Source organism: Nicotiana sylvestris, chromosome 9 (assembly GCF_000393655.2).
Source record: "Nicotiana sylvestris chromosome 9, ASM39365v2, whole genome shotgun sequence".
Classification (NCBI taxonomy): domain Eukaryota; kingdom Viridiplantae; phylum Streptophyta; class Magnoliopsida; order Solanales; family Solanaceae; genus Nicotiana; species Nicotiana sylvestris.
The window spans coordinates 61,939,679-61,954,757 of record NC_091065.1 but is presented as its reverse complement, the minus strand read 5'-3'; the positions used below and the strand labels follow the sequence as shown (position 1 = coordinate 61,954,757).

At 34.3% G+C, this 15,079-nt stretch overlaps 1 protein-coding gene and 1 long non-coding RNA gene across 2 annotated transcripts; both read right to left on the bottom strand.

Annotated features, from left to right (window-relative positions):
* Positions 1–47: 47 nt before the first annotated feature.
* LOC104245877 (uncharacterized) lies at positions 48–2,258 on the bottom strand. The gene is made up of 4 exons (XR_011402468.1): positions 1,707–2,258; positions 1,343–1,423; positions 1,140–1,236; positions 48–994 (listed from the first exon to the last, which is right to left on the bottom strand). It is a non-coding gene; the product is annotated as an uncharacterized lncRNA (long non-coding RNA).
* Positions 2,259–9,476: 7,218 nt separating this feature from the next.
* LOC138877660 (uncharacterized) lies at positions 9,477–10,295 on the bottom strand. The gene is made up of 3 exons (XM_070157287.1): positions 10,223–10,295; positions 9,776–10,117; positions 9,477–9,718 (listed from the first exon to the last, which is right to left on the bottom strand). The coding sequence occupies exons 1-3, from the start codon at positions 10,293–10,295 to the stop codon at positions 9,477–9,479; spliced, it is 657 nt and encodes a 218-aa protein (XP_070013388.1).
* Positions 10,296–15,079: the final 4,784 nt, after the last annotated feature.

The window sequence follows — 15,079 nt, the reverse complement described above, 5'->3', positions numbered from 1 at the left end:
TTAGAAACCGATAGCTTTTGGCTCTTTTAATATCTTACATTTGATCATCATTCGGTCCCCACGCTAGGCCCCAGCTGCTGCGGCTTCATTTTCTTTCCATCTCGAGTTGCTTCACAAAAACATCGGAAAATCTACTCTCAAACTTATTTGCATTGTGTTAATGATTGAGTTCACATGAATTATGAAGCACCCCTGGTTGAAGAAAAATAATAATAAAGAGAATATGAAGCACCACTTGATAAACTAGTTTACTCCTTTTAGGGTTTCTGATTTATTTTCCTTTTCTTGTTTCCTTCCTGCTTTGTTAGAGTACAAGATAAAAGACTGTGAATGAGAATGACAAAATTTAGATGCTTTGTAATTCATAAAAGTAATTCTTGCTCCACAAGCAAAGCGCAGAAAGCTTATATCTTTTGTAATCTTTCGTTTAAATGTGGATCAAATAAGGATCTAAGCTGTGTATATGTATGTAAGCTAAATTCCACTGATCTCTTCCGTTTCCGTTTATTTGCAAAGTTGGACAGAATAACGTTGCCTTAAATAGTTTGTGATTGGAATATTCCGATAGGTCGACAGTATTCTGTACCCACTTAGACCAGCCCATATCTGGTTGGACTTTTTTTTATACTGGGAAAGTACCAAATGCCCAAGGGGTAAACTGATTAGAATCAAAAGGAAAGGGGAAAAGAGATAACAATGTGTATTATGAACTCATTTGCATCCCCCTTCCTTTTTCATTCTTTCCACCTCCTTCAAACGAGTCAACTCATTGCCTTGTTTTTTTTCCCTTCTATATACGAAGTGAACAACAATTCACTGTTCTAGCATCATTCGCGCGAACTGTGTGGTTCTCTTGCTATGCTATAATGGCTCTGCTTTTGACTTGTCTCTTGCATCTTCAGTTTCACAGTCCGCAAAAAATGCTTGGTTTTGGTTGGCTTAGATATGCATCTTCCTGTTGGTCCTGTCTCTTCATGAACTGGGAGAGGGGCATCTGCAATAAGAATTTCTGTCTAGTGGATGATAAAATTCCAAAAACATTTTACATTATTTTTAATCTTCCAGCTAATTTGCTAAAACCATGCCCCTAGATATGATGTACATAAAGTTTTAACATTTTTTGTAATCTCATTTCATACCTGGAGACGTATTATCTTTCTTGGCTAATGATTTTGTGCGTTTCCTCTTTGTTTTAGGTCCAAAAGGCTCACAGTCATGACAATGAACTCTTGCTTGCTTTAGAAATATAAATAGATGGTGATATTGGTAAACAGAATACAGAATTCCAAGCATTGGTACAGTAATATTTAGCTCTTATTTGCGAGTAAAATTCAACATATACCAGGAAGGAAAAAGGAAAGCCGATTTTGGATCTCTTCTCTAAAGAATTGCAACTCCTTCTGCCCAATCACCCGAGTATTGCCTGTAAATTCCAAAAACCATATTCTAATTCAGACGTTTCAATATAGTTCTTTCCTTATATTGTCACTAATAATGATAATGTCGATTTGACAACTTTCCGGAGTCAAATTTGACAAAATTAATTCATTATGTCAAATAAAATTTAGATATTCAAAAACTACATACAAATATAAATTGCAAGTTACTTTATATTAAAAAGACAGAAAAAATACATTTTAAAGATTCATAAAGAATCTAGGTATCGAGAAGTGAATATGATCAAACTTTCTGGAAATAGAACGTACCAAACCAACAGCGATCTGGTTGTATCCGCCTTGAGCGAAGCTTCTTTGAATGTAAGTCGTGCTTTACGATTTTACCCTTACTATTAATGTTTATTGGAAAAAGTAACACCAAAGATTTGGTACCAAAAACGGTTAGCGGTCACCGTTAAATAAGTTTTTTCGGCTTAAGTTGGGTTGAAAGCACGGAATATATTTGCACCATCACCGTCTATGCTTCGGCCTACTATTATACATCTTGAGCCGCCAGAGGCAGCACTACAGCCATTTTTCTTCTTCCCCATCTGTGATATCTGAAAATAAAAATGAGGGTTTTGGCAGTCTTCAAATGTTATCCACAAAGAATGTGGAATTGAGGAACAAAGGGTGTTTGGCTAGGCTTATACACCAAGGATTTCCAAACTGATTATGAAACGCTGACGGATTCAATGTTGTTCTGAAAACTAGAAAACTTTTACACCTTGAACGTTACAAACCAATGAATGTAAGAGATAATTTTTAAGGCTTAACTATGGCTAATTGGCTTAGGTTAATTTTAGAATTTCTCTAAATTAACCTAAGCTCTTCTAACTTTAGCTTATTTGTCTTTTCACATTTTAGACCTCCCAAAATTTGTGACTTTTCTCGACATACCTTAGTCTTTGGATTTAAAAAAAAAAAAGAACTTCAGAGTTTGGAGGAATAAAGAACTAACCAGTAGTATAAAATGAGAGGGGTATGACAGAAGTAAAAATTGCACGGGGCGCCCTATTTGGTTGCCTCCATTTAATCTATACCTATTTTTTTAATAAGTTATAACTTGTACCCACTTTTTAAACAACTTCAGCTCCCTTTCTCCTCCTCCTTCTCCTCCTTCGTTTTCTTAAGATATTTTCAGTACGATAACACATGTTAGCATCTGATCTTCATTGTTACGACTTATCAATAACAATGAATCAACTAACATAAGCTGCACGGTTTCTTTTTATTTTTTTTCGCATATTTGATGTAATCTTTTTTTCTTTGAATCAAATGAATTGATATGTGGGGTTAAAGTACTGATCTGCTCCATAAAAACGTTCAGAAAGAAGAAAAAAAATGAAGATCCAATATAGTGATTGTATGGGTCAAAAAACTATATAAGCTTTTTCAAAAACTTCAGCTTATATAGTGTTGAAGTTTTTACAAATGAACTAAATAACTTCAACATCTTCTGCTGAAGTTTTTGAAAAAGCTTATCCAGGACAAAAAAACTTCAGCTTATTTAGTGCTGAAGTTTTTACAAATGAACTAAATAACTTTAGCATCTTTTGCTGAAATTTTTGAAAAAGCTTATCTAGGACAAAAAAACTTCAACTTATTTAGTGCTGAAGTTTTTACAAATGAACTAAATAACTTCAGCATCTTCTGCTGAAGTTTTTGAAAAAGCTTTATGACAAAACTAATGAATCCAATTGTTGAAGTTTTTACAAATGAACTAAATAACTTCAGCATCTTCTGCTGAAGTTTTTGAAAAATCTTATCCAGGACAAAAAAACTTCAGCATATTGCCTTTGCTACTTTAGGCCCATCTACTAGAATGCTGAAGTTTTGCGTGATTACCTTTGCCACTTCAGCCCCGTATGCCGAAGTTACGCGAAAAAGTGGGTACGTTTGCAATTTTTTTTGCGAAGCAGGCACAAGTTAAAACGTGACCCAAAAAGCGGGTATAGATGCAAATGGCCGATGACAGAAGACTAAAGGACGATAAATGGTGCTTTCAAACTGAGAGTAGTGAAACAAATCTTCTTGCGAAACGGGATATATTTTATTCTTACGAAACGGGATATATTTTATTGCTTAGGGATGTACACAGATCGGGTTGATTCGGTATTTATCAAAACCAAAACAAACTACTATATCGGTTTGGATTGGTTCGGTTTTGTCGGGTTGTTCGGATTTTTCGGTTTTTTTGTTACATGAATATTATTTCAGTCTTACTTTGTTAAAGTTATAAATAAAGTTTTTATAAATGAATATATATTTAATAAAACTTGAAAAATTTGAGAAACATATGATCTATTAAAATATTCTTATGGAATTCTTTTTAGTAACATATGATAATTATTTTCTTAATCGTCTAACAATTATTTTTCAGTGATGTACGCTTTCAACGTTAAACGAATTTAATAATTAAACATAAAAATCAATATGATACCTAAATAATGATTATGTTCTATTTAATTTTAGATTATTGAAATACCATTTCAAATTCGAAAAAGATATACATATGAATATGGAAGAATAAAGAGATGATTAACACATTTCAATAACGCTTGATAAGAAAGTGATGCAAACCATTATTTAAAGTATATAAAAATGAATGCACTTCGTAGATCTATTAAATATTACATCCTATGAGAAGATCCCAAATATTTCCAGACATAATTTAATTTTTTTTTTAATTACATAAAGTCTTAAAAGTGTGTGTGTGTGTGTGTGTGTATATATATATATATATATTCATATGTCAGTTTGATTCGAGTTTTTTTTATTTAATATCGAACCAAATCATGCCAAACCTAATCAAATATTTTAATCGATTTGATTTGACTTTTCGGTTTGATGCGATTTTCCGATTCGATTTGAACACCCCTAGCTGAAAGGAATAAAGCTAGTAGGTGATTCATGAGTTTTGATACCTACCCTTTTGATGCAAGATTATTTAACTTTGAATGGATTGTGAAGCTTAAGTGAAGAAAAACATCTTCTAAAGATAGTGACATTTAAATAACAACTCACATCTAGAGATAGTGGCAAACCTCCAAAACAGTTTTCACGTTAAATTTAGCCAAAGATAAATTACTTTTTCGACCTGTTGTCTGATATGTAACATTACAGAGACACCTAGGGGGAAGCTTAATCTACATTGCATGAGAATTGTGTGTTCTCATTAACTGATGCTATTCAAAGTTACTACTCCTACATAATCGAAGGGCAACACTAAGCAGCATAGGAGAAGGTCGATCAGGACCTAGAATAGAAGTGAATTTGATAAATGAAACCTTATTCTGTTATATTGTTATGATTGGGCAGATACTAAAAGATAGCACGCCAATTTTCAGGAAAACAGATATGGAGAGACAAAATAAAAGTGAAGTTCAAGGGGCAAGTGCTGGAGAATGGAGATTACAAGCAGTAGCGGAGGGGTCAAAAATTACCCATAGTATATATACATATTTTAAAAAAAATTTACCCAACTACACAATGTAATATTTCGACTAAGGGATGTTGGTTGACACCCTTGAGTGCATGTAGCTCCGCCACTGATTACAAGGTTTAAGACTTTACCTGACTCGCCGCTTAGCCGGTACTCCAATTCTTCCATTTTCTTGATGGTTGTTACAAGTTGTATTGTATCGAATTGTTATTTTATATACAATATTTTTTTTGAATGCTACTTAAATTTTATTGCAACGATGAAAAGTGCCACTTTCTATAACGATCAACTTGGTGTGATCGTGTTGTTACCTTATTATATTTTTTTAATCTCATCTTGTCTTTCCTTATTATTAAATAATCGTATTTTATCATTTATCCTACCTTGTTATATAAATTTTACCATGTACCCTACTTTTTCTTTATAATATTATAAGTTTATTCTTCATATTGTTGGTGCATGATATTGTAAAACGACGTCAAATGATACAATCTATCAAATCGCTAAATGTTGTATTCATCAAAACGATACAGTACAATGTAATACAATATAATGATAGTAAACTATATTAGTAAAATAATTTTGAAGAAGATAAAATAACATATAAACAAAAATGTAGAAGAAACAGAATTTAATCCGAGCCCACTGAATTTACAGTGTTTCCTTAAGGAACTTAATCCCTCCTAGTACCCGAGGTTGTGGATTATTTCCTCCCAGGATAGAATGAATTACACACTAGTGTAGCGGTACTTCAAACCCCAGTGTTTCAACGAACACAATGATCGGTAGTAAATCACACTTACTGTTGCTTTCTTTGTAGTTAAAACAATGTAGAAGAAATGAGGAGAATTCAGAATTTCATATGAAAAATCTGAGAGAATGGACTGCTATTTATAGACAACATGCTGAGTTCAAAAACGATGAGGTGCAACTCTTCAGAGGCCAGTTATGACTGTTCATGTAAAACGGCCATAACGTAAATGGCCGTTTATACAAATTAAAATGGAATTCAAAACGCAGAGGAAATTAATTTTCCGTTACAAAAAGGATAATTTGGATTAAATATTAGTTTTCCGTTATAAAAACGGATATTTAATAATATTCCATTAATATTTACTGTTAACAAATAAATTTGGTCCAAAAAATCAATCAATCAATCGATCATATGACCGAATCCGAAGCCGAAGCTGAAGCCGAGTGAGCGACGACGAAGACGGCGCGAGGCTTGCCTTCTTCTTAACTCTTTAAGAGCTACAAGAAAAGCAATTGTATATATACCCATCAAAAGTCTTTTTCTCCTTCAATATGGGACAATGTCCCTTTGTCAAGGAGGGAAACTCAAATATTTCATTTTTCCTCCATTTTTCATTCACCCTCTTTTAAGCTAAAATAAGCTTAAACAACCCGACAATCCCCCACATGAATGTGGAATGGCTATATCACAAAAATATGCATGAAAAACTATGTGATTCGCAAGCAATGATTAATCGCATCTGGATAAGTAAGTTTCCCTTTGAACTTTTCGTAGTAAACTTATGTCGAATATACTCGGTCAATCGGTAGATTTGATATCTTTGAACCGTCGAACTTTGGTGTATACCTAGACAATCATAAGTCACACAATCAATCCTTAACCATTTTTGGTTCTCATTGTTGTGTTCGTTTCAGCCATGAACACCGCCTGGTTTTATAAGTGCGTAGAGAACTGGCCTTACAAATTTCTCCTTGAAGCGGCTAACACTTTACACTTGCATAAGTGATTCCTAAACGTGTCATCCCGTTGATACACTATTTGATATACCCCGTATCAAATTTAGAAATCATTAAAAAGCGTTAATGCTTTATCCTTGGTATTGAACATTGTCTTATCACGAGAATGAACCAAAATTTTAGTTGACAATGTTGAACTGCCATTAATGACTTTGTTTGATCTCCTTGAACCTAATCTTAGGATATGCGGTCTTCTAGGTAGAGTTACCGCCATAATGACTTGTTCTCGGCCATAGTCCCATTCCCCTCGATGATTTCTCAACTACCTTTCTAGTAAGGCCTTTTGTAAGTGGATCCGACACATTATCACTTGACTTTACGTAGTCAATCATGATAATTCCTCTAGAGAGTAATTGCCTAATAGTTTTATGGCTTCGCTGTATATGACGAGATTTACCGTTATACATAATGCTCCCAGCCCTTCCAATTACCTATTGACTATCGAAATGTATGCATATTGCTACCAACGGTTTGAGCAAAAATAAAATGTCTTCTAAGAAATTCCGGAGCCATTCAGCTTCTTCACCGGCTTTATCTAAGGCTATGAACTCAGCTCCATTGTAGAGCGGGCAATACAAGTTTGTTTGGACGACTTCCAAGATACCGCTCCTCCACTAATAGTGAATACATATCCACTTGTGGATTTAGAATCAGTTGAACCAGTGATCCAATTTGCATCACAATATCCCTCAATTATCGCATGATATTTACTGTAGTGCAAAACAAAGTCCTGAGTATGTTCTAAATATCCCAAAACTCATTTCATTGCCATCCAATGAGATTGACCTGGATTACTCATGTATCGACTCAATTTACTTATAGCACAAGCTATATCTGGTCATGTACAATTCATGATATACATTAAACATTCCAACATACGAGCATAATCCAATTGTGATATGCTTTGGCCTTTGTTCTTTGCTAGTGCAAGATTCACGTCAATTTGAGTCTTTGCAACTTTAAAATCTAAGTGCTTGAATTTTTCAAGTACTGTCTTAATATAATGAGATTTTGACAATGCCAGACCTTGAAGAGTCTTATGAATCTTAATACCCAGAATTAAATCAGCAACTCCCAAGTCCTTCATATCAAACTTGCTAGTTAACATACGCTTAGTCGCATTTATGTTGGCAATATCATTACTCATTATCAGCATATCATCCACATATAAGCAAACAATGACTATGTCATTTGGAATATTTTTAATGTACACACATTTATCGCATTCATTTATCTTAAAACCATTTGACAATATTGTTTGGTCAAATTTTGCATTCCATTTGACAACATTCTTTACCTGGAACCACAAACCTTTCAGGTTGTTTCATGTAGTTTTCTTCCTCTTAATCTCCATTTAAAAAGACCGTCTTAACGTCCATTTGATGAATTTCAAAACCATAAACAACACTAATGCTACTAACGTTCGTATGGACGTAATTCTTGTAACTAGAGAGTATGTATCAAAATAGTCAAGAGCTTCTTGTTGTCTATACCCTTTGACCACAAGTCTTGCCTTATATTTTATCAATAGTGCCATCATCTTTCATTTTCCTCTAAAAAATACATTTAGAACCCAACAGTTTATTTCCAGGAGGAAGATCAACCAATTCCCATATATGGTTGTTCAATATGGATTCTATTTCACTATTGACTGCCTCTTTCCAAAATAATGATTTCGAAGAAAACATAGCTTCTTTAAATGTTCGAGACTCCTTCTTCAATAAGAAAGTCACAAAATCTGGTCCAAATGAAGTAGGCGTTCTTTGACGTTTACTTCGTCTTGGATCCTCCTGACTAAATGTGCTTTCTTTTATTTCTTCCCAAGGTCGTTTAGAACCTTCACCAATCGACTCATATTCTTTTTTATACTGATATATATTTTCAAAGAACTCAGCATTATCTGATTCTATAACCGTATTATTATGAATGTCGGGATTTTCTGATTTATGAACCAGAAATCGATATGCTTTACTATTGGTCGCATATCCTATGAAAACACAATCAATGGTTTTCGATCCTATTTTTATCCTTTTGGGTTTAGGAACTTGCACTTTTGCCAAACACCCCACACTTTAAAATAATTCAAGTTGTGCTTCCTTCCTTTCCATTTTTCATATGGAATGGATTGCATTTTGTTATGGGGTACTCGATTTAGTATCCGGTTAGCCGTAAGAATGGCTTCACCCCACAAGTTCTTTGGCAAACCAGAAATTATCAATAATTCATCATCTCCTTTAATGAACGATTCTTTCTTTCCGCAATCCAATTGAATTGGAGCGTGTAAGGGGCCTTTTTTTGATGAATAACTCCATATTCTAAACATATTTCTTCAAAAGAAAATTCATATTCACAACCCATATCACTTCTTATCATTTTGATTTCGTTGTTAAGTTGCGTTTCAACTTCATTTTTGTATTGCTTGAATGTGTCTATTATTTCATCTTTACCATTAAATAAGTAAACATAGCAATATCGAGTACTGTCATTAATAATAGTTATGAAATACTTCTTTCCACCGCGAGATGGTACTGACTTCACGTCGCAAATATTTGTGTGAATTAAGTCTAAATGATTTGAATTCCTTTCAACTGACTTATAATGATATTTAACATACTTAGATTCTATACATATTTGGCATTTTGATTTGTCGCATTCAAACTTAGGCAATACTTCCAAATTAATCATTTTTCGCAAGGTTTTATAATTGACATGTTCCAAACGTATATGCCATAAATCATGTAACCTTTTCCTACACACATCTCATTCTTACTTATTACAACCTTATCAGATACAAAAACATACTTAAACCCATTCTTAACGAGAAGTCAAGCAGAGACTAAGTTCTTCCTAATCTCGGGAACATGAAGGACGTTGTTCAAAATAACCATCTTGCCAAAAGTCATTTTCAGATATATCTTGCCACATCCTTCAATTTCGACTGTTGCAGAATTTCCCATAGAAAGCGTCTCTTCGGGTCCAATGGGAGCATATATAGCAAACACTTCTCTAACAACACAAACATGGTGAGTGGCTCCATAATCAATCCACCACTCCTTCGGATTTTCCACTAGGTTGCATTCAAAAAGCGTAGCATACAAGTCATCAATATCTTCGTGCTTTCAACCATGTTTGCTTGACCCTTCTTCTTGTATTTCCTTGGAGCACGACAATCTGTAGATTTGTGTCCAGCTTTCCCACAGTTGTAGTAATTTCCATTGAACCGCTTCTTGCTTGGGTTGCTTTTCGGTCCAGAAGCCTTCTTTCTTTTTTATTTTATTTTGAGGAGCATCCTCAACAATGTTTGTTCCCATTATTGTTGAGTTTTCACGACCTTTCTTTTCAGAAACTTTGTTGTCCTCTTCGATTCTCAACCGAACAATGAGTTCTTCAAGCAACATCTCCTTGCATTTGTGTTTCAAGTAGTTTTTGAAGTCCTTCCATAAAGGAGGCAACTTCTCAATCATCGCTGCAACTTGGAATGCTTAATTGATGACAAAACCTTCAATGATAATTCTATTAGTAAGAATAATATAATTAATACTTTCAACATCAGTATTAATTCGGTTTATACCTCCAGCAAGGAGATCGTGATTAATCACTTGCAATTCCTGAACTTGGGTAGTAGCATACTTGCTATCTACCATTTTGTAATCCAAAAATTTAGCCGCAACGAATGTATTCAATCCAACATCTTCAGGTTTGTATTTCCTTTCAAGCGCAATTCATCGTTCTTTTGACGTCTCCATATTACTATAGATGTTATACAGATCATCCTCCAGTCTACTAAAAATATAATTCTTGCATAGAAAATCAGAATGCTTCCACGCCTATGTCACAAAAAAACGTTTATTGTCTGGAGTTTCGTCGGGCAGAACATGAACATCTTCCTTAATGAACTTCTGTAGACTTAAAGTCGTCAAGTAGAAAAACATCTTCTACTGCCACCGCTTGAAATCAATCCTAGAATTTTTTTTGGGTTTTCCTGCCGGTGCCAATGTCGGTCTTGTTCGGCTTGTCGATGCATTGACAGTCGCCATAGGAACAGTCTGGTTTCAATTGTCATTCGTAATTTCTGTAAACGAATGAAACAAACAAACATTTAATAAACAACAAAGTTTTTTTATATCTTCAAACCAAATAAAATAGGAGTAGAAAATCACGTAGATTTTAATCTCCAATGGAGTAGTAAATCGTCTGTAATCTCCAAAACGGGAGTAGAAAACCACAAAGGTTTTAATCTCCAGAACAACGAGTATAACACAATTACAAAAAATATTTAAGTTCCTTAAGCTTGATAGTAAACTGTATTTGTAAAATAATTCTGGAGAAGATAAAATACATATAAACAGAAATGTAGAAGAAACAAAATTTAATCCCAACCCAATGAATTCACAGTGTTTCCTTATGGAACTTAATTCCCTCATAGTACTCGAGGTTTTGGATTATTTCCTCCCAAGATAGAACGAATTACACATTGGTGTACCGGTACTTCAAATCCAGTGTTTCAGCGAACACAATGATCGGTTGCAAATCACACTTACTAGTGATATCTTTGTAGTTAAAAAAATGCAGAAGAAAGGAGGAGAATTCATAATTTCGTATGGAAAATCTGAGAGAATGGAATGCTATTTATAGCCAACATGTTGAGTTCAAAAATAAAGTGGTGCAACTCTTGAGAGGTCAATTATTATTGTTCATGTAAAACGACCATAACGTAAATGGCCATTTACGCAAATTAAAATAAAAATTTAAAATGCAGAGGAAATTAACTTTCCATTACAAAAAAACTGATAATTTGGATTTAATATTACATTTCCGTTACAAAATGAATATTTAATAATATTTCATTAATATTTACTATTAACAATTAAATTTGGTCTAAAAAATTAATCAATCAATCGATCATTTGACCGAATCCAAACTCAAAGCCGAAGCCGAGCCGAGCCGAGCGACGACGACGATGGCGCGAGGCTTGCCTTCTTCTTAACTCTTTAAGAGCTAGAATAAGAGTAATTGTATATATACCCATCAAAAGTCTTTTCCTCCTCAAATATGGGACAATGTCCCTTTGTCAAGGAGGGAAACTCAAATATTTTATTTTCCCTCCATTTCTCATTCACCCTCTTTTAAGATAAAATAAGCTTCCTAAACCCAACAATCCCCACATGAATGGGGAATGGCTATATCACAGAAATTTGTATGAAAAACTGTGTGATTCGCAAGCAAGGATTAATCGCATCTGGATTAGTAGATTTCCCTTTGAACTTTCCATAGTGAATTTATGCTGGATATAGTCGGTCAATCGGTAGATTTGATATCTTTGAACCGTCGAACTTTGGTGTATACCTAGACACAACCGTCTTTGGTTCTCATTGTTGTGTTCGTTTTAGCCATGAACACCGCTTGGTTTTATAAGTGTGTAGAGAACTGGCCTTACAAATTTCTCTTTGAAGTGGCTAATACTTCACACTTACATAGGTGATTCCTAAACGTGTCATCCCATAGGTACACTATTTGATATACCCCGTATCAAATTTAGAAATCATTAAAAAGTCTTAATGCTTTATCCTTGGTACTGAACATTGTCTCATCACGAGAATGGACCAAAATTTTAGTTGACAATGTTGAACCGTCATTAATGACTTTGTTTAATATCCTTCAACCCAGATCTTGGGATTCCAGTCTTTTAGGTAGAGTTACTGCCACAGTGACTTGTTCTCGGCCATAGACCCCATTCCCCTCGATGATTTTTCAACTACCTCTTTAGTTAAGCCTTTTGTAAGTGGATCCGACACATTATTACTTGACTTTACGTAGTCAATCGTGATAATTATTGTGGCCACACACACACGCAAGCATACGCAGTCGTCAAAGTAATAAAGTGACTAAAAGTCGGATATCGAACCCACGAGGACTTGTGATTAAATATTAACTAAATTAGACTATCCTAACTATCTAAACAAGAATTAACACTAGAAGTATTTGATTCTAAACTAATTAAAATAAATAAAAACAAATATGAACTCTGAACAAAAGAAGAGTAGATTTTTATATTATCAATATGATGAAAACGATCTAGGGTTATGGGCTATCTAACATTCCTATTGTATTCTTCAATTGAATTACTAACTAATTTATCTAGTTTATTGGTTAACATGGTTAATATCGCTCATAAGAATCTGTCGAGTTCTTACTTGCCTATTCAAGCTAACCTAACACCTATATGTCTATGAAATTAGAACTAGCAAGAACACATTTGTAATTCCTGTAAATCAACCAAGCAAGACAATTAAGTATATCTCTATCCTAACCGCGAATCCGTTCCTTGATGCCCAGGTTGAAGAACTTGCTCTACTCAATTCTATATGCAATCTAGAATTTCCACTTTCAATTTCAATTCTAGATTCGTAGATATTATTCAATTGGTGATCAAGCAATCAAATAATTAAGCACAAGATTGGATAAATTAACCAATACGATAAATCAAGAAATCAAAATCAATATTCGAATAACAATTTTCATTAAAGAACCACAACCCTAGAACTTGAAGTTTAGACCCACATAGATATGGTAGCAAAACAACAAATCATAAAAATAAACTTAAGAAATACTAAGTTTGGTGGAAAAAAAGATGAAACTCGGTCTCCGCGGCGGTTCTGTGCTCTCTCTAGGTGAAAAGTATGTCAAAAGTCACAATAATAATATTTTTACATGTATTTATACCAAGTAGGGTTGGGCCCAGATGAAAACACCTTTCCCGTATGAAATAGGAAAATAACTCAGTAAAAATTGCACAGGCGGTGCGCCACGTGGTTTGCTTGTGGGGAACTTCAGAGAGCATGCAATTTGAGGGCAGCAGCAATTTACACATCCGCGTATCTGCTTTGGAAATTTGGGAAAATTTGAAACATAAAAGTTGTAGCCCTTTGAAATAGCTTTCCAACGATATATTGTTGAGCCCAAACAGATTTTTGAGCTAAAAGTTATGTGCATTTTACTGCACAATGCTCAGTAATGCATGCTCGATACTTTTCGTTCTTAAAGTGTACTATCATCCGTTGATCCTCGAACACGATACCAACTTAATCCTTGGGCTTTTACTCAGACTTCAAAGCTCCAGAATAGCTTGAATTCATTCCATAATATCTATATTGATTAGAATCACTCCAACAAGGCATAAAACACACATTTAGTGCAAAACACTAGCGATTAAAGCTCAAACTCAATTAAAGTGCAGTAAATTAGAGTGTAATAAGCGACTAAACGTAATTATAGCCTATCATCAACACTCCACACTTAAACCATTGCTCGTCCGCGAGCAATCAAACTACACCTTATATAGGCACGACCTTTTTAAACAATTCGCCTAACTCATCACACTAAGAATATTTAAAATAGACTAAGCACAAAAGTATAACCTCTTCTCCTCAAGATTTGACTCTTAAGTACCACACATTATTCATAACTCACTCACTTACTCTAACATAGAGGTCAATGACATTACCTTTCCTTCATAAATCAAGTGCCCTCACACAACAAAAGAGAGTATTTCCACACATAATAGAATTTAAGAACAATTTGGAACTCAAGATAGAAAGAATTCACTCACTCTCAGAAATAACATTCATATGCCACCAAAGATGCACCATATGCTTTGTCACAGTGTACTGCTCTACGAATCGAGCTCATTCAGTCTAGGATCAAGTATGACTTTAATTGGTAGTAATGTAGGCTACGGGTCGGGTCGGGTAGGATACATTTGGATATAATAGTGACTACACCTCCCTAAGCACTTTAATACATACACTTTAACACTTAAAACCCTACACTTATGTCAAACCATAACTCCATCTCCACATTAATGTGTATTAACTCCATACTTCTTTAAGCATAATTACGTCAAGAGTCACCACTATCAATGAATATTTTTCACGACAACACAACTTATTTTTTTCTTTCTTTCTTTTTCAATTCAAGTGGCTCTTACCTTTTCAAAACAATGTACCTTTCTCCTTATTTAATTAGTTCCACTTAAAAGCCAAACCACCCGACTCTTTAGCTTTACAAAGCCAAACCACCCCACTCTTATGGGAGGTGAAAATGTTCAAATAGATGGTTAATTCAAACAAATGGGTAAGGCTTCTAATATGGTTGCCGAAGAAACAGGATTACAGGCTCAAAGGGTTAACTACGATACATAACAATTAGGTGGGTAAACTATATGTCACGACCCCGGTTCGCCCTCCGTGAACCATCATGACGGTACCTAGTATCTACGACTAGGTAAGCCTAAATTGTAGAAGAAAACCAAAATTTGCGGAAGTAAAACAATTTAAAATAGAAAGAAAGTAATAACAATGTTTTAAATGTGCCGCTTGGCATACACCATGTTTAACTCTCAATACCAATGCGTAAATTCAAGACCCGG